Raw genomic sequence first — 19,801 nt, 5'->3', positions numbered from 1 at the left:
TTGAGTAGCTGTTCTTGGGTTTAGGGAGCATTCTACTAATGTGGAGTTTGTGGCTTTGGTTTTTGATGTTGGCTGGGTTGGTTGTTTTTTTTCCACAGTGGTGTAGAACAGGACAGGAGACCCTAAATCACTTATTTGTCCAGTAGCTCAATATGATCCTTCTAGCATTGCCTCTTCTAGGCAAGGGAAGTGATTGTCCTCCTGGACTCAGCACTGGTGCGGCCACAGCTCCAACACTGTGTTCAGTTTTGGGCCCCTCACTACAGGAAGGACGCCGAGGTGCTGGAGTGTGCCTGGAAAATGGCATTGAAGCCGGTGAAGGGTCTAGAGAACAAGTCTTATGAGCAGCAGCTGAAGGAACTGGGGTTGCTTAGCTTGGAGCAAAGGAAGCTGAGGGGAGACCTTACTGTTCTTTAGAATCACCTGGGAGGAGGCTGTAGTGAGGCAGAGGTCTGTCTCTTCTCCCAAAGAACAAGCGATAAGGCAAGAGGAAACTGCCTCAAGTTGCGCCAGAGGAGGTTTAGATTGGATATGAGGAAAATTTTCTTCACCAAAAGGGTTGTCAGGCATTGGAACAGGCTGGGCAGGGAAGTGGTTGAGTCCCCATCCCTGCAGGTATTTAAAAGATGTGTAGATGTGGCACTTGGGACATGGTTTAGCAGTGGACTTGGCAGTGCTAGGTTAACGGTTGGACTCAATGATCTTGAAGGTCTTTTCCAACCCAAATGATTCAATGATTCTGGTTGTGGGGTCTTTTTCTAAACTGAGTGTTGTTTTTATGTTGTTGGGGTTTTGTGTCCTTACTTCATGTAATCTTGCATAATAATAATAATTCATAATAATATTTTTTTCTGGTTATGTTACTTTTTCCACAGTTCTGAATCATAGCAGTTAAAACGATGGAAAGATTAGTCATTTGCTTCATAAGGAAAGTGCTAGAAGTACAAACAGTATTTTAATGCACCTATATGCATACTACCTCCCCTTTTGGTTTTGTTTTTTTTGGTTAATCATAAAGTGGTAATTATTTTCACAACCTTGAGGGTTAGAATAGGAGTTCAAAATATACTGTCTTCTGTTTCATCAGCTAGTAAACACTTAAAATTTTCCCTTTTCTCCATTTTCACTAAAACATAATATTTCGGCCTTCTTCCCAATCTTGGTAAGACTCAAAGATTGTACAGAACCAAAAGAGCTTAGTGCATTGCATAAGGAAATTCACTCAGAAGATTGCTTACTGTACTTCAAAACTACCTTGTTTTTTGAACTAGTCAAAAAGGCTAGATTCTACAAAGCCTTCGTTATGACTTGTGCACGGTTCCATAAACCTCTACATAAGGAAGGAAAATTTCCTTAAGAGCCTGATAAAGACACTTTATTACTGTAGATACACGGAAAAGCTGTATTTTTTCAAGATATTCTTTAAACTTTTTTCAAACTTAAATCACCTTTACTTGCCCTTCGTTTTGATGTCATGTCTTGCAGTGTAAAATGGAAAGAGAATAATGCATTTAAAACGGTAAAATTTTGGGGGTTGGTTGGTTTTTATTTCCCCCCCTCAAAACACTGGCTACAAACTGTAGCTTCATTCACTTAATAAACTTCAGGATATTTGTATTTTCTATTTTTTGCCCCTTTTGTAGCAAATATCCTTAAGTGTTACTGGTAAGAAATCTTCATCTTCCTTACTCTTTAGAAATCCTTGTTCTCCATACATTCAGCCTTTGTAGAAACTGTTTCCTTTATATCTCTTTTAAGTATTGAGAGACAGCCCCTTTGCTATGTTTCCTGAAAGACAACCACTTTGCCTCTTGCCCATTACAAGTTGAAACTGGTATTTGAAGGGATCTCATGTTAGATGAAGACAATTGTCTTTTATTATATGTTCTCATGTTTTGTTTTACTAAAATACTCATTTTAGCTATTTCTCACAGTTATATAGGTATGAATCTACTAAAAAATGGTGTTACTGTTACTGAATTCTTGTGTGGATGTGTAAACCTGCACGCTAGGTGGATTATGGAAAGAAGAGAGTCATCTGTGCCTTTCATTTAGGCTTATCTTATGTTATTCTTAAGCATCTTTGCTGCAAATGTATCAATAAATAGATTTTCTCAAGTAGGGTTGAGCAGGAAGTATGATGAGGCTTTTAAAGTAATCTTTCCCCTCTAAGAAAGATAATGGGCAAATCACTCTGGTCTTTTACAGTATCACTTTTGGGAACAGTATCAAGAACTGCAGAGTTGAGTTTTGTTGGGAGCTTGCTAAAGAAATGCCTTAGGAGTTCATTGTTTTTCCATTAAAGAGGGTAGAGGAATATTGCTTGCTGCATGTTTTTTCAGGCATTTGAATTTACAGCTGTTTATCAGCAGACTCCTTATTTTAAACTTGAGAGCCCCAGGTGGCTGGATAAGACTTTTGTGTGGAATATGTTTTTTCAGTGAGAATATACAGTGAGTTATGAAACGCTGACTTCTTGGAAAATACATGGGGTTCCCACATCTTTAAGTTTTTCTCCAAAATGTATTACTTTTACCAGTAGAAGTAGTTTCAAATTAGGATTTGTGTATGCCACAGTGTACAGCTAGCTTTTCCTTATAATTATGAATGGTCAGTGTGTGTATAGAAACTAGTTTCTGAATTCAGTTAGGTTCTTCTAGACTGGTAATAGAAATACTTCAAATTATTTTAGATCATGCATAGTTAATAATTCTGCAGCTGTTATTGTGGTACATATCTGAGTAAAAGAAGAATATCTAATTAAAAAGTGAACACCCAATTGTAGGCTAAGGTTGTCAGAGCTTAGTAGGTGCTGCAGTCTCTTTCCTTCTTAAGTGGCTTAATGTTAGGTAAAAGATCCAAAATCACTTCTCGTATTCTGACACATAGCTATAATATAGGAAACATGATCAGAAAGCCTTTGGCTGAGATGCTGTTCAAATATTCTAAAAAAGCGACTGAGAATTACTTGAAGATTCATGATTAGTCTGGTACTTAATCCTTGTCTAATTCAAAATATGTTATTCTATCATAGTTTGAAAGGATTTTTCTTGTAAAAGAACACCTTAAAAAGTACGCCTACTGAAATATATATCTTGTATCTCTTTGCTCAAAAGGTCATTAAAGATCACAACTTTTTGAGCTGCTAAAACCCAGCAGCTCCAATATAATGAGCACTGGTGTCAGGTACTCTGTAGTACTCATGAGACAAATAATATCGTGTTTATTCATATGTGCTCTGATCCATGATTTGTAGTTGGTGACTATTCAGTACTTCTGTATTTTATGACAAAACACTTTCAAAATGGCTGAAATCCTTTAATGCTTCAGTAAATAGCGCTAGGAGTGTTTTCACTTCCGTTTCATAAAGCTATTTATTTAAATAAAACATGGGGATTTTGAGTGTCATTGTTAGCGCTATGATTTGTTTAGCCTTATTTATTAATACTTGAGTCTCGTTTATTCTCCTTTATGCTCCTTAATTTTTGGAAAGTACGGGTTGTCGCAGTGTATTTCACGCTGTAAATACTCTGTTATGTTTCTAAAAAGGTATGTATATGAGCATATTCATTTAGTAGTATTCTATTTTTTTCTTTTCCAGTTTCTCAAACAGTTAGGTATACATCCTGACTGGCAATTTGTAGATGTTTATGGTATGGAACCAGAACTGCTTAGCATGGTGCCAAGACCTGTCTGTGCAGTGCTGCTTCTCTTTCCAGTAACAGAAAAGGTAAATATCGATTTAAAAATTGGCTAATCACTTTTGTTGTAAATGAAATGGGAATGAACAACTTGAGTCTTGTACTTTGGTGTCATAAACAAGGTGTGACTCAAACCTTATTCCAGAGACCTCTTAATTAAAAAAACCAAAATGCTTCCTTCAGAATCTTCTTTTGATAATCTGACCTGTATATTTCCAATTTCTTTTCAAGTTGGAATGTGAACAGCTAATGTAGAAGCACAGACAAATACATCTCACATTTTTCTAATACAGACAATTGATGGTGGTTTTTTTTTAATATGCACTGTGAAATGGCTCAGATCTGCTACTTATACGAAAGCTACAATAGCTTAAGCAAATTAAGAGGTAGTGTGTAAGATTATATGAAATGTAACTACTTCTGGAGTTTTTGTACTGTTGCACTGACCAAACTTCAGTCCACTTCCAGTTCAGTCATCGGTACCGATATGGCTTTTGCTTCTTGGACTGATGGGGCATACTTCTAAAATGAGTTCCCCCTGCTTCTTCCTCTGTTAGACATCGAAATGCTTGATTTGATTAAATCTTCTAATCTGTGTTGTGATGTGTTTCTACGTAGCAAAGACATTCATCTTGCGTATCTCCTTTGAGTGTTATGTGAGTTGAAATGCGTAATTCATAGTGATCTTCCAGTTTATAAAAATCTTATGTGATTGTGATAAGGTTAGCCAAAAAGTTTGAGGTGAATCTACCTAAACTTCTTCCTTCTAATGTGTGTCTCAACAAGAACACATGGTTTATAAGAACAAAGCAGTTAGCTATTAAAACTTCTACAACAAAACCTGTTTAGAGGGAAGAGTGACTAAGTTAGTAGTCTTACTCATCAGGTACTGCAAACTTCTGTGTTCTCAGTTTCTCCATACAGCTATGCAGGCAGTCTTTTTCAGGCTTGATTTCAGCCACCTTGATAGTTTTGAATATAAGCAAAGTCTTAACTGTCCTCACCTGTCTTTGGGGTCTTTCCATCACCTTTAAGGCATTGTTTTCTGTGTTCTGTGGTTTCTGTCTGGCTGCTTGAGCTACACATCTGAGCTCCTTCTGTGACTGTCACTTTTCTTTTGCCTCCCTGCCTGTGCAAACTTCCTTTCTTGGATCATGCTATGGGATCATCATCCCGTGGGAAAGAACAACTTTCCTCTTGCTCCAGAAGGTGTATCCAATTTCGTCCTGAGGAAGCATATGACAAACAGAACTGGAGAAACAGCATATGTTCTGTTGCATCGATCAATCACATTTGATCATCAGCCAAATATTTGAGACTTTCTACAGCATGTTGATACTTCAGAAACATAAGGGACAGAAGTGTTTCAACTGTTTAGCCCGAGTGTGTGAAGTCTGAATCTTTCATGTGAAGTCACAATGTTCTGAAGCTTTTGTTGTTTAGTGTGAACTCCACGAGACTCTTGAGCATTATTTTGTATTTCTGGAGTACTTCTCCCCTCCTCAGTCTCCCTTTCAATATGGCCTATTATATTCTGCTTTTATTTAGTTTATTATTTATTTATGTTTCCTGGCTCTGTCTACACTTATGAAAGTATGCCTCTTAATTTTGCTGCCTTCGTAAATGCTTTTGTGTCATGCCTTTGCTCTTCTGTCTAGAGGTTCCTTTCTTTTGTGCTTCCTAGATACCAATTTGCTTAAACTTGCTTTTAGGGCAAGATATTCTTGTTGGCATACAGATAGTCTTAGGGTGCTTGTCCAGTTTAAAGGTCAGTGTCTTTTTTTTCTTAGTCTTCATTGTCTGTTCTAGACAGAGTGAATACTGTAAGGGTTGGGCGTTTGGGGCATAGTCCAACGAACATATGTGGGATAGGTTAGGAGGGACCTCTTGAGGTGATGATCTGCTCTAACCCTTGCTCAAAATTGTATTTCAGTATTCTCAATATTTATATGTTTGGTTTTGCCATGGAGTTTATTTTGGTGAGCGGGAAGCGAATGACAGCTATGTTGGTTACCCTCTGTAATCTGAACTTTTGTCCAATTATGCTCTACGAAATTTGGGCTGGTTTTGTTAACTTGTAGATAAGTGGTACCATTCAGACAAGGTGTAAGCGTGGAATCGTGATGCTGGAAAAGTTCTTGTTTCTGTTTGTCACTGATGGTACATAGAGTCTGAGAGAAATTTCTCATGGGTTTTCAGGAATAGTTCCATGATAACATTCTGCATTCAAACTCTACTTTTGTCACACTTGTATGAAAAGCCCATCTACTTCAATATTTTCTTTTTTGTCTGCAAAAGTACCTAGTAAAGAGGTAAAGGAGGAAGAAAGAACAGTGTTGTCTGGAATATTTGAAGTTTTCTTTCATTCTTTTCCTGTTTGAGATGAAAATCTTAAACACAAAAACCCACACAACAACAAAAAACCCCCAACCAAATAATAAAAAAAAACCACAAAAAATAACCCACCCCCTGCAGAAGAACCAACAAACCACAAGGAACAAAAAAAACCCCACAAAACTAACACACTGTTACACAGTATAACAGATTTTAGTCAGTTATGATCTTTATAAAACAAGTACTTTAGATTGTTCAATCAAACTAAATTACTACTTTTATTGTGGAAAATAAACATTCAGTTTACAAATATGGCTTTTAAAGGGCCATTTTTGAGGCTGTAAGCATTATATAGATCTTTTTTAAAATCCTGGAAAAAAATGAAATTTAAAAATGGAACTTGTAAGAATGTTTCATGCTGATTAAACACCTGAAGTATTATGGTTTGCTTGATAGCGCTTTGAGACCTCTGGCCTTAAAAGCTTTTTGTTGAAGAGAGATGGTGACAGGTGCTGAGATCAAGGAAATATTTTGAACATTTTTGAAATTAGATTAGATAACATAATATTTCAAAATTGTTTCAGCTGTGACTGGTTTTTGACTACTGACAAGGCATTGGTTTAAGAAATGATATAGAGCTGTTCAGTTGAGTAAGTTTACATGTACGTGTTGGACCACATCTGTTAAACATTTCAAATTGCAAGTTGAGTTTTGGTTGTTATTAGTTAGCTGTTGTTGCTTTTAAAATTACTTTTGCTTGAATACTGTAGCCAGTATCTATTTGTACTATATGTGAGACATTTGTAACTTTCCTTGTAGTATGAAACCTTCAGAACAGAAGAAGAGGAGAGAATAAAAGCTAAGGGGCAAGATGTCAAGTCATCAGTGTATTTCATGAAGCAGACCATTAACAACGCTTGTGGAACAATTGGGCTAATTCATGCTATTGCAAACAACAGAGATAAAATGAACTTTGGTAAGTCTTTTTTTTGCCAGGTGGGTTTTGTTGGCTTTTCTCTTTTTTTTTGTTAACTGTGGGGAGGCAGGGAGGGAAGGACACATTTTGTACTATTTTCTCTGAATGTAACTATTCATAAAGGACGATCTCTACAAAAGAACATTTTGACCTATAATTATAAAAACTATATTTCATACTAATACATGAACTAAAGAACTCAAAACATTGTGAACTGCCGCAGGTAGCAATTCCTTTTGCAGTCAGCCTTCAGTGTCTTAAAGATACAATGTAATTACATCTTTAAACCTTTCATTGGATGTAAGCATTCTATAAGCTTTGAATGAAGTTGGAGTTAGTGTGACTCTAATGATGTTTCTTTTGGTGTGTTTTCTTTTTTTTTTAAGAAACTAATTCTTCACTGAAAAAGTTCCTAGAAGATTCATTATCTATGACTCCTGAAGAGAGGGCCAAATATCTAGAAACTTATGAAGTTAGTATCGTGTGGTTTTACTTTTATTTAAAATGGTATAAGAATTACTTGTATGAGCTGGTGCTGTCCTTAGGACTTAATCCAGTGAAGAAGCACTTGAACAATTTGATTTTTACATGTGAGCTTGTGATCAGACAGTTGCTACAAAGAAAACCCTGCGTTGGTGGGTTTTAAAGTATTCCTGCCTGCCAGCAGAATGGACTTTGTCAATGTTCCCTCATCCATGTTAATTCCCTGGCTTACTTTTAAGATTACTTTGAAATGGGTGACAGGCGTTTGTGATCTTTTTGGTGGGTTCAGGATGCAGTTTAATGGGCAGTTTAAGTTGATCTTGGCCAGCTGCTGAAGAGATGGTCCTTCTGCTGCCACCTTTCATTTGTGCCTTCTAGTTATCTCTCTTTTGGTTCTAGCAGTTTGGGGCACACAAAGAGCTGATTTGGATGAAATATAATCTCCTTTCCCTGCTACGCCAAGCAATTAGATGAGCTAGGTAAAAGTGTGGTTAGCCAGATTGTTAGTGCTGTTTGAAAAGATGCAGCAGAAACATCTGGCCAGTGGTAGAAGCGGAGACCAGTGTTGCTGCTTCTGATGGTAATGATGATCTCTCAAAATGAAAGTTTCTATGTTCTGAGTTCAATTGAAGCTTATTATGAAGTGCTCAGTAGTAAGGGTGTTAACATGTGGCTGAGGGAAGTAGTAACAAATATAAACAGTAGCGGTTTGATGACATTTTCAGTAGAAGTGTTGGACATGATGTTTGATCAGAGCTTCTATCTAAAGTATTTTGTCTGCTCACGAAGTGATACATATATCTCCAAAACACTTGCCTGTGGTGTTTTCTATGTGTAAAAGTGCCATTACAAACTGTTAGGTATTTGATTTGAATTGACTGTGATGAAACTGAAATACTGGGCTTCCAAGATCCTTAGAAGTGGACATTTTTTTATTATAAGCACGGAACAAAAATAGTTACATTTATGGCATTTAATAAAATTAAGAGCATACAGTGATTCTTAAAACACTTAAAATCTCTCATTTAAAGTCTGATTGAAATATGTTTTAATTTTAGGCTATTCGTGTCACTCATGAATCCAGTGCCCATGAAGGTCAGACTGAGGTATTCCTTTTTTTAAAAAAACCCTATCTTTGTTAATAACTGCTTTGAGTTGACTGTAATTGAAATGAGTCATATATTAAAAGTTTACAGTAAAATGGAGACTATTGCTTGGTTTGCAGTATTGTGTCATTAGTCAAAAATCAGGCCACAAAATCAAGTGGCATTGTTGGGGCAGGGAACCAGACTTGAAGCTGGTGGTGGGTTGGGGGTATTTTAAGCTTTTGTGTAACGTGTCATCTTTTCAGAGTAATTCAGCCAGCAATAGTGTTTTTAATGAAAGTTGAGGTTTTGATGTTGCAAATTAGTAGGTAAGACTGCAAGATCTATAGTAATCACACAAGTGGAACAAACATTTTACAAGTCTGGAAAGTTCTACTTCAGGAAAAGAAATAGTACAACACTTGGTTTGCCATTGTGTATGTGTTTTTTGTATACAAATACTAATTCAGATAAATTCTCACTAATACATGTATTTACAAGCTTTTTTCCCCCAACAGATTGGGTGATATATTTAAAAAAACCAAACACCACCCCCACCCCCCCAAAATCCCACAAAACCAAAACTCAATTCCAAACCCAACAAAAAACCTTAACATAAATATAATTTTCACGTTCAACATTCTTCTGCTTCAGTTGTAGTAACTCAATTTTCCATCTTCCTGGTTCAGATTTCAGTATCTGTTCCACAGAAAGAAAATTGATTAGACTGTCACTAGCACTGCTTTGTTTGAAAAAGAGAGGAACCCTCCTTTGTTTGACTGTGACTCCAGTGGCTCATCCACTTTTCTTTTTTTTTTTTTTTTTGAAGTACAGAAGGTAAGGTTTTCTTTCTTCTTATGGCTTGTGCAGTATCTTCTGAACAATGCAGGAGAAAGCAAAGCAGTCCTTTCTGCTCCCTCTTGCCCCATTGTCTGGAAATTAAAATTAAGAGGATTGTTTTAACCATTTCGGTTAGATACTGAACTGTCTTTGTGATACTTTCATTAAAAACACCACCACTCTTTCTTCTTATCTCTTTCTCTAAATTAATCAAAGTTTTATATTGCAAGAACAAATACCAGAACAAAACTGCATTTCTCTTCTTTTTCTAAGTGAGAGACTCTAAAAAAAATCTGGTCTGTTTTCTTTACAAATGAGTCCTTTTATAGGTATTCTTGGCAAGCTCAGTATGAGAGAGGCTATGGAGATTATTCCCACAAATTGCTGAAGACTGAATCTTTTCTCTTTCACAAGAAAGGAACTTAGGAAGAATTTCTTTAGCTCTTCTGATGTACTGTACAACATTCATCCAGAGCATGGTTTGTCTCTGCATTCTTCTGGCAGAAATTATGGAATGATTGGGAAAGAAGTGCAAGGGCTTTGTAGTTTCTGAGAGTCTTTGTAGAGTCAGGAAGCATCTAAGTGATGATGGAATACCCTAACAAGCGACAGTTAACTTCTTGAGCTTCCACAAGTTAATTTGTTTCCTGATCAAGATAACCACAGTACAAAAGATTAATAATTACGTGGAAATATGAAGACTTTTTTCATAATAAAAATTTACAAGATTGTCCTAGCAACCATGTCTAAAGACACATTAAATAAGTAGTTTCCTTGCCAAATATTTATTATTACATTGTGCATAATTTAATCTGGAAGTAATTCAATATGGATATTCCTTAGACTGGTAAAATAACTTTTTCCTGTATTTCTGTTTCCAAAAGCTGAAATACTACAATGGTTAAGTACGTGTCTTAGGACCATTTTTCAGAATACTTCTGAACCATCAACCAAGAAGGGAAGAAATAAGCAAGTTACCTTACTGGAACATCTAATTGCCTGAAGATCTGTCCTACCACAGTGTAGTTAAACGGGCAGCGCAGCCTCCCCTTTCCTCTGTACAGGAGGAATTTTTTTACTTTAAAGTACAGTTCTTCTTAAGCAACACAAAATCTGAAACATGAATATGCCGAGAAGTGTAATTGAGTGTTGGAGTGAGTTAATATCCTAGTTTTTTCCTTCCAGTGGTACATTTTAAATGTTGCTATATACATCTTAATGTACTGGTGAAGGAGCTGATGAACAGCATGTCCTTAAAGATGCTAAAGTTAGCATATGCAGGTCCTACAAGGATGTAGACTTGTCCTGCAGGGTAAGTTCATAACTTGTAGCACCTTTGGAGCACGAGAGGAGAGAATCCCATAATTCCTGCATATCAGTTATTGTTACGATTACTTTCCTGAGAGTTTAAACTTCCTTTCAGAGCACTGGAAAGGAGCATGTTTGCCTTCCTATGACTCTGCTGGGGTTTTGTTTTCCCCATGACACCCAACCCTCACCCCCCCACCCCCCAGGATAGCTAGAGTGTTTTGCATAGAAATCTTCCCTTTGAATGAAGTTGCTCAGTAGTAAGTGCTGTAGCTTTGCAAGCAAAAAGTCCTTTCCAGGTCTCCTACAGAATTAAAGATTAAGAAAACATGCAGGTCTTTCTTGGGATGATTAACTTGGCTTACATTCTTCCCAAGAATAGCCTGCTCTGGAGGTAGTTCTGTCCCCTTAGATAGGTATTGTATACTACTGTCCACTCAGATTCTTTTGAAAACATTTCTTAAGCTCAACTGTATTAGAATAACTTCCAAAAGTGGGATATATGGCAGTCAGCTTTGCTGATTTGGTTAAGAAACTTTGTAACTGCTTTCAGGATTCTATTCTCTTCGTTCTGCCATGCGAAACACACCATCACACCATTGAGATTTTCTGAAATTTTGAGATGTAGAAAGGTTCTCTTCTGATAATGCTTTTTTTTGGGGGGGTGGAGTGGCTCTGATTTCTCAGATATTTGAGGATGCTGCCTTTAAGGCTTCTAAGTAAAGCCTTGATTTGTTGATTGCTGACAGTCTTTCTGAGTCTTCACAAGCTTTTTTGTATCATCTCAATGGCTATTTGATTTTTACGATATGCTCTGGATTTTCTGCTTTTGTTTCTGTTCCATGTATGTGAGTATATCAAACCTTAAAATAAAGCAAGTCTATTTAGGAATAAAAAAAGTTAGAAATAATAGAGCAAAGCAATGCTATCTTTCTAGTATCTGTGCATTCCATCTGTTTATCTTGTCTGGTGGGTAAGATTTGTTTCTGGTTTAGGATAATCTATAATCAGATATTTTATTTTGTTTAATTTCTTACGTTTTTGAAGAAGAGTTCTATTTGGGGAAAAAAATAATTATTTGGCAAGAAATTGCTTGTGTAACTTCAGTATTAGTGGCCTGCTAGATTCTACATTCCAGTTAGTGATTGCTGGAAGAGAGGAGTTATGGTGAACAGTTTGCTTTTGGGATTTATCATTACTGTGCAATCTATTGAGATGAAGCATTAAGATGAATTGCTAAGCAAAGGGTTTGAAGCTGACAGCTATAGAGTGGGGTGCTTTAGCTTTAACAGGCTTCCCAAGTTTGATAGCTGTGATTAATTTGCCTAGTTTAAAACACAACAACAAAAAGCTCACCAAACCACCAACAAAACCCACAAACAAAAAAGAAAAGTTTGTGTTCCTAGCCATTTTATATAACTTCTGGTATTGCATTTAAAACTGTTACAGGCCATCTATAGACTGGAATAGAAGTGAGTATTTTGGGGAGGGTTTTATGTATTAGAATATGTGAGAGTTTTAATGAAGTTTAGTGAATTTTTTTAAAACATATTTCTTAAATAGAGACATTTTTTGTTCTTTCAAAGAGATTAAATTTTAAAAACTGTTAAGCAGTTTTCATTTTGCTATTTCATCTCAGGCTTGCAAATTCAAAGGGTTGTAAATTTGGTCTTACTCCTTCAGGCCAGGTTTTGTACCAGGTTTGATTCAAGTTCTGTGTTAAGACTCCTGGATTCTGTGGCTCCGTGGCTCGCTTTTTCTGCTACAGTGAGGCAACTAAATAGATAAAGCAGTCTTATGGGTACTTTTATGTGTTTTTTTAAAAAAAAAAAAAAAAAAAAAGGGTAGGTCTATTTAAAATTAATTTGGTAGCAAGGTCTGGGAATAATTCCACAGGAGTGGTGTTGGTTTCAAGGGTGGTTTGATTCTGGTCCCATATTCCAGTACCATAATGATGCCAATTGATGTAACTCCTGTAACAGTCTTTCTGTTAAACTTTATGCTGCTGAAGCTTACACTTTCTCAAGTGACAAGTACTTCGTATCCAAAGCTGCCAAATAAAGGACCTAGGTCTTTACGATAAAGCTTCATGGATCCAGCTCGCTGCTCTTTCTGTGTGATAGCTCCTGAAAGACAGCTATTGCTGAGAACAAGAATAATTGCCAGCTACTCAAGATCCTCTTTATTCTTTCATGAGTCTTCTGCTGAGCATATACTTTTGTTTGTAATACCTAGGATGTCTGAAGATGTGGAAAATATAACCTGTCTCTTTGCAGAACTGCACTTTTAAGCTGGTCCTTATATTATTGCTTCATACTGAGCAGTGTTTGAGCTTTTCTGGTTTTGTTTTGCTTTTTTTTTTTCCTTTTCGTTCTTCCTTTGCCTCATTCAGCAGTTCTTGAACTCCTAAAAACTGTGGTACCACACATTGTCTTGACTACCCTCTTATAAAAAAACAAAACAAAAACCTGAAAAAACACCATCCTTCAAAAATATTGAAGACACAATAGTTTGTGGATGCTAGACCATCTGCATTAGCTGTCTAACCTACAGTGATTATTAACAAAGAAATGGTGGCAAAATCTCAGAGAGAGAAGCAGCAATTAATAGCACTGATCAGGGTCAGTTTTATATCTAACTTTTTTTGTATTACTATCCTGGGTTGCCTTATTTCAAAACAATCAAGTAACAGATGAGGAAATCTGAGGGGAGAGTTTTCTTTAAAAAAGGAAAATGTGTCATTGCATAAGAGAGACTTCCACATCTGGAGTCTTTTGCAGAGCAAATACCAGCTTTGAATTTGGAGTTAGGGAAGAAGCTTCTTCCCTATCCTGCCTACTAATTTTTAATAATAAAAAGTTACTGTATAGTTTTCTGAGAGAGTAGGAAAGGAGGAAAATGGAAAGGCACGCTTAGAAATAAACCAGTGGAAATTTTCATTCAAACAATGCTATGCTACGATAGCTTGAGGGAGGTGATACCAGGTAGAAAATATTATCTGTTTGATTCTTGAACTAAATGACCTTTTTAATATGTGAATATAATAATGTGAGTAGCAAGATATTTTTGTTGTGCTCTCATATTACTGACATGCACTTCCACTGCTTTGCAACTGTACTTCATTACAGCTCAGTTCTACAGTAAGGAAGATGGCAAGCTTTAATTGGCCTTTGGTCAAGAAATCAGATCTAGAGAATAATCTTTATTCAATTTCTGCATTTCTAAATGCTTTAACATGCTTGACTGTTGTTCAAGTAATGTTCTGGTAATGACATCTGAAGTTTTAGCCAGCTATGTGTGTCTGTTGAAGTCATTCTGGATTGTTAGATTATCTACAGTACCTGCTGCCTTCCATCAGCTTCCTAAACAGCTTCCTAAAAGAGCTCATCCTATAGTCTTGTAAGAGCTAACACTGGCACAACTGTGGCAGAAGCACACTCCTGGGAAGAGAGAAGGCTTAACAGACTAGACTTAGATCAGCTTTTGCTTCTGTGGACAGCAAATACTCAAATAGCTGTGGTGTGAAGGAATTGGCGGGCAGTTCGTGCAACATCAAGGTATCACTAACTGCTGACAGATAGCTTTCCATATCACTCTGTTATAAAGTTCAAATGATAGAGCAAACTTTTTATTATGTCTTGTGGTACTTGCGGCATATGGAACCACTTTTGTGTTTGAGGTTGACATTTTTTTGGACAGGGGAGTTTTAGCATGGTTTATGCATTACTGCTTAGCAGAATGTGATTTGTGGTCTTGGGGAAGTTTACTTCTTTAAAGGTTATTACAGCATAGCTCAAAATAATGTTTCAATCAATCACATAAATACAAGTGAAATGGCCCCATGAAATACCTGTGTTAGATATTGGTTAGAGTGTAATAAGAGTTTTTGATTTTGTTTGTGGCCTAAATTATTAGGAGAAACTTAGGAGCTCTCAAATACCTGTGTTTCCTTTCCTCTTCCTTAGAGGTTATTAAGAATGTCCAATGAAATGAAGTTTAACCTACAGTGTTTCAGTTACTAGTTAATATGGAAGAGAGAGGAAAACAGAACTGGAATATAAAATATATCAACCATTTCAGGGAGCACAGAAAATACTATCTCTGGTTCTGTAACTTTTCCTGTTTATTTCGTTGTTTTGTTTGGGGTTTTTTCAGTTCACTTCATATGTCTATTTACCAACTGACTGCTTTGGCTACTAGAACTATACATTGGGCTAAATGAGGCTCAGAACTGAGAAGACTGAGGTACTGCATCTGAGCTGCTGCTTCAAATGAAAACAACATTCTTGTACCTCATTAGACCTCTATCAAAAGATCGGTGGTGGAAAAATTAGCCTTTGAAAATAAAAACTGGTATTTGACTCTGTCAGTATAAAAGTCGTAAGGAAGAACTGGCCTTAGATGTTCACAAAAAAATGAAATACTTGTGCACATCAGTATATTTACTTAGATGTACTTTTTGTTCACAAGTATGATCATGAATATTTTTAACATGGATTGAAGTTGGCAGCTACTAAGAAAGCTACCACAGCTTGATTTCTTCCTTAACTCAAACCATAACTGCAAACTGTAGTCTGTAAACTTGTTTAGTGTGCCTTGAGAACTATAATCCTGCTTGGAATGCGCCAAGTTAGGCTTTGATCACAGTAACAGTCATTAACATTGGCAAGAACTACGTAGAGTCAATGCACTCTGTTCTCAACTGCTATAAAACTTGAACTTTCAAAGATCTCTGGTTCCCTGGGGCATTACAATTTATCGTTAGGGAAGAAACATAAAGGAGCTTCCCTTTCACTCCTGACAAGAACATATGGTGGGATTTTTTTCTTAAATAGCCCATATTCCTTAGTGTTTCTTCTGAATAATGCCTAGTCTTGTAAAGAAACATTTGCGTCTTGGGAGAATATAACATCAATTATATAACTGTTTCTAAGATGATTTTTGTTTAGCTTAGCATTACAGAACAAACAGGTAATCTCTTCTGTAAAGACAAGGAAGTTGCCTAAAACTATTAGCTATACCTTTTTTCTCTTTTACAGCCTATGCAGTGAAAGTGTAAAAATGAGCTTACTAGAATCATGTGTTTTGGGAATCATACTTGGTTAGTCTTTGACTCATTGCATTGCCATGTTACTTAACATACCAGTGTTTCAGAGACATGCAACAATCTGATTTCTGTACTTCAATGAGCAAATAACTAGTAAGATATTAATACAGTATTGCTCCGAATTGTTGTTCTGGGTTTATGCTTAACCATAAAATCTGCATGAAGGAACTCTGATTCCTAGGATGAAACATAACTATAGAGGATATTCGCACCCATAAAGCAGTCCATGAATTTAAATAAGTATATAATAAATAAATAACACGTGAAGTAACAAAATGTTTCTACAGTTTTGCTTCCAACTTCTCTACCAATCAACTGCCATAAGTGGGGGTTTTTGTTTGTTTGTTGGTTGGTTGGTTTGTTTTTGCATCTCTGCAATCCATAATGCTGGCGGTGCTGTTCTTGCACTATCTGTGTAAGAGACAGAAAGCAGCAGGCTCTAGCCATGTGTTTGCTCAGTGGCGTTTTAGCAGGCTGATCGTGACAGGTGATGGTGGAGTTCACACTCAACCTGCTTCCCTCAGGCAGAAGAGAAACTGATTTGGTGCTTTTTTTTTTTTTTTTTTTTTCCTTTTATTTTCTTTATCCAGCCACTAATTTGGGGGGAAAAAAATGTAAGAACTTAAGATCCTTAAGACTCCCAACATTTTACCAGTATGACTGAAGGTAGGCAGTAGGCTAAAACTATTCAGAGAATTGTTGCATGAACCAACTTTGCTTGAGGAAGCACTCTAAAAATATAGTAATGGGATGTGCAACAATGCTGTTCAATTTATTTAAGAAGAAAAAACCTTGCAGATGAAAAAATATTTGAAAGAACCTAGTTAATTTAGATTTTGCAGAGCTCCCTAACCTTTGGAATTTTCTTTTTTGTAATTCCACTGATTTTTGATCACAGAAGTCACCATTGTGATAATCTAGCTTGACTTTTGCCTAACATAGGCCATAGAACTTAAATTTGGGTCTTCAATAAAAGGTAAATTATCACTGATTTTGGAAAGATATTTTTTTTTGGGGGGGTGGTGCTCTGATCTGACCATTTTTCTTGTCTTTAAGCTCTGTCTTTACCCATCTGTCTAGCAAAGTAATACTCTGGGGATAATGTCTATTCCTAATCATGGATTAAACTGACATGGAGAATACTGTAAAGATTTTCTTTTTACCAGCTGCAGAAACACTAATTAAATGTACTGGTACAGAAGTTGATCAGCTAGTAGATATAGTCCAATCCAGTTTTTAAACTGTAGTCTCAGTTTCAATATATATTAATGCTGATAATTGTAACATTGACAAAGCAAGGAGGTCTGTGAGGACCTTAACTTCCTGCGAGTTTGCTTGTGGTACAGGCTTTCGTTACATGTAAGGAAGTTCAAGTTAGGAACAAGGCTTTTCTTGCAGTTGAAATATTCATAATGTCTCTCATTCGTGTGAATTCTGTGATGTACTGTTGGAGATGAGCTCACGAAGCAGCTTCTGCCTCTGTGGAATACTTATTTTGTCAGGCTCCTCTTCCTGTCTGGCTGCTTATCTTCTTATAGAAGACTGAAGGAACTTAATGTCTCTCAAGATTTTACCACCACCACCAAAACAGGCTTGAAATGTAGTTAAAAGGTTAAAAACACTTGTGTGAGAAGAAGGAAGAGGTTTTTTTCAGATAGTGTGATGCATAGGTTTAATCTGCAGTTAAAAAACCCACTAAGGATAATGACTTCTAAGGAAGAAAAAAGCTATTACACTTTAAACTGTAATACAGACCCTTTAAAACATTGTGTTTAATTCAGTAATGAGTAATTACTTAAGCAAAATAAAAAAAGCCTCAAGAGGTGGTGGGGGAAAATGCTATTAAGTACGTCCTCCCTGAGTATAATCTTAAAGCTGTAATAACTCTAGTATTGCCCGTTTGGCTGGAGAAGTTGCACTTCTTACTGTCGCTTCAACATTCTCCCACCTCTACTACAGGGCTTACAGTATGGGAACTGTGTAACAAGGCCACAAACAGTTTGTTGGGAGGAATTACTGCATGCTTTTGGACTGACTCAACTGAGCAGGTGCAGGACGTGTGGCTGGGCCTCTGATCCCAGGGCTGTGCATAAGAAACAAAGACCAGGACTAAAAGTATTGTATCCCAGGTTTCCAGTGATGTTGGTATGCACTTAAAGTTCGTTTGATCCCTGTCCCAGTGCAGCCAGCATTTCTTTCTACACAGTGACACAACCTCAAAGTAAAGGAAAGAAGAAAGCCCCAGTCCCAGCTATAATTTGTCAGCTGATAGACAGGGAAGCTTCCTTCGAGGAAGGTGGCGTGGGCATGGACTTTCCACTGAGACGATGCCCTGAACCTGAGCTTCCAGAAAGGTGACTTTTTGTAAACGCTAGCAAGTTAATCAGTAATAAGTATTTCTTATTAGAAATTTCAATGCAGTACCAGATGCTGCTTTGTCCTGTCAGGTCTTCAATGTATTGGACATGGACTTTGCTGGATTGGGTTCCTCAAACAAGATGAGCACACAGATCCCTGTTTCTAGAACCCGACAGGTTTGGGTATGAGCCAAGTCATGAGCTATTTGGCACTATCAAACTTCTGCACTTTTAGATATGTGCAAAAGCACAGCTCTTGATGCCTGACAGATTTTATAGGTGTTTCTTTTAGATCTTAGGTTTAAATGGCTCTAGGTTTTAATAACAGCTATGTATCGGAATGAGTTTTGGATTGGGGCAGATGATAATTGCCTCAGCATTTTTATTTTTGGACCTATTCCATTACGCTTTTAACTTGTTTATAATGTATTTTTTGCATTACAGACCATAAACTTAATGTGCTTACGAGTTTATACGACAATATCATTAAATTATATTTCAGGATTTTTGTTTTACCACTTCAGATATTTGACCTGCTACAATTTTCAGTACAGAAATATGCTCCTGTGATCTTTTAATCTTGTGAAGTTAGTCTCACTCTCTTCTTTGCAGTTTCTAGCTGTTAATAAGTCTTGTTTGAATAGTGTCTCAAGTCATGATTTGTCTTCTACGTTTTAAATTAAATGTGAAACATACAACTTTATTTGGAGATTTGTATTTAACATTAACTTCATATTAACGTTGCAGTGTAATTTTTTTTTTTTGATATTCAATTGCAAAAAACTTCAGTTATAGCTTTAATTTTGTGCTTATTATTAAAGCAATTTCATTTATGGCTATCGTAGCCTTGTTAATTAGACAGTGTTAACTTCGCTTTTCCAAAATTCCTATATACTGTCTATTGAAATTTCACTCTTACAAATGCCAAAGTATATTTGCAGTGGGGAGGAAGTTTCTTTTTGTCTTGGTTGATCTCACTAGGGGACCCACTAGAACAGGAAATAAAGGATAAAAATTCAATAAAAGGAATTAAAAATGATGACAAACACTGGCCTAGAAAGATTAAAATATTAGTTGCCTTAAACTGCATTCTGGATTATAAATTCAGTTTTGAGAACTTAGTCTTTTCTGGTCTCGTTCAGGCAAGGGGTGTTTTTAATATATTCTCATTATTTTAGCAATATTAACCAGGAAACAAAGAAGTGCAATCATTAAGAATGGTAAAAGTGAAGAATTTTGGTGAGACTGGCAACAAAAGTGAAAAAGGCTTTATTAAAAAAAGTCTATCAATATTCTGGTCATCCCTGTACTGTTAAATAAATCTTAAATTTGGTATTATTCAAAGTCTTATTAATAGTTTCAGAGTAATTACACTAGGATTGTTAAAAGACAGGGCATTTTCCGAGCAAAAGTATACAGTTTAACAGCTTCCAGTCAATGGAATGCATCCAAGCCAGAGTAAATTCCTACTGTCAAGCTTTTGAGTTTCATTTTTTTAACTATTTCTAAGTAAACCATTACTATGTTAGTCTTCCTGGAATCCGCAATAATGTTGTCTGTTTTGATAGCAGCAGCTTACAAAATTGTAAAACTTAATGTGCTGTGTCTTG

At 36.4% G+C, this 19,801-nt stretch overlaps 1 protein-coding gene across 1 annotated transcript in view; it reads left to right on the top strand.

Annotated features, from left to right (window-relative positions):
* The window catches only part of UCHL3 (ubiquitin C-terminal hydrolase L3), a 45,683-nt gene that overhangs the window by 9,461 nt on the left and 16,421 nt on the right, over positions 1–19,801 (top strand). Inside the window, exons 3-6 of the mRNA XM_055802435.1 lie at positions 3,602–3,730; positions 6,855–7,011; positions 7,398–7,483; positions 8,553–8,600. Coding sequence (XP_055658410.1) covers positions 3,602–3,730; positions 6,855–7,011; positions 7,398–7,483; positions 8,553–8,600 — 420 coding nt within the window. The remainder of the gene's footprint in view (positions 1–3,601; positions 3,731–6,854; positions 7,012–7,397; positions 7,484–8,552; positions 8,601–19,801) is intronic.

Source organism: Falco peregrinus, chromosome 4 (assembly GCF_023634155.1).
Source record: "Falco peregrinus isolate bFalPer1 chromosome 4, bFalPer1.pri, whole genome shotgun sequence".
NCBI lineage: Eukaryota > Metazoa > Chordata > Aves > Falconiformes > Falconidae > Falco > Falco peregrinus.
This window is presented reverse-complemented; position numbering and strand designations above follow the sequence as displayed.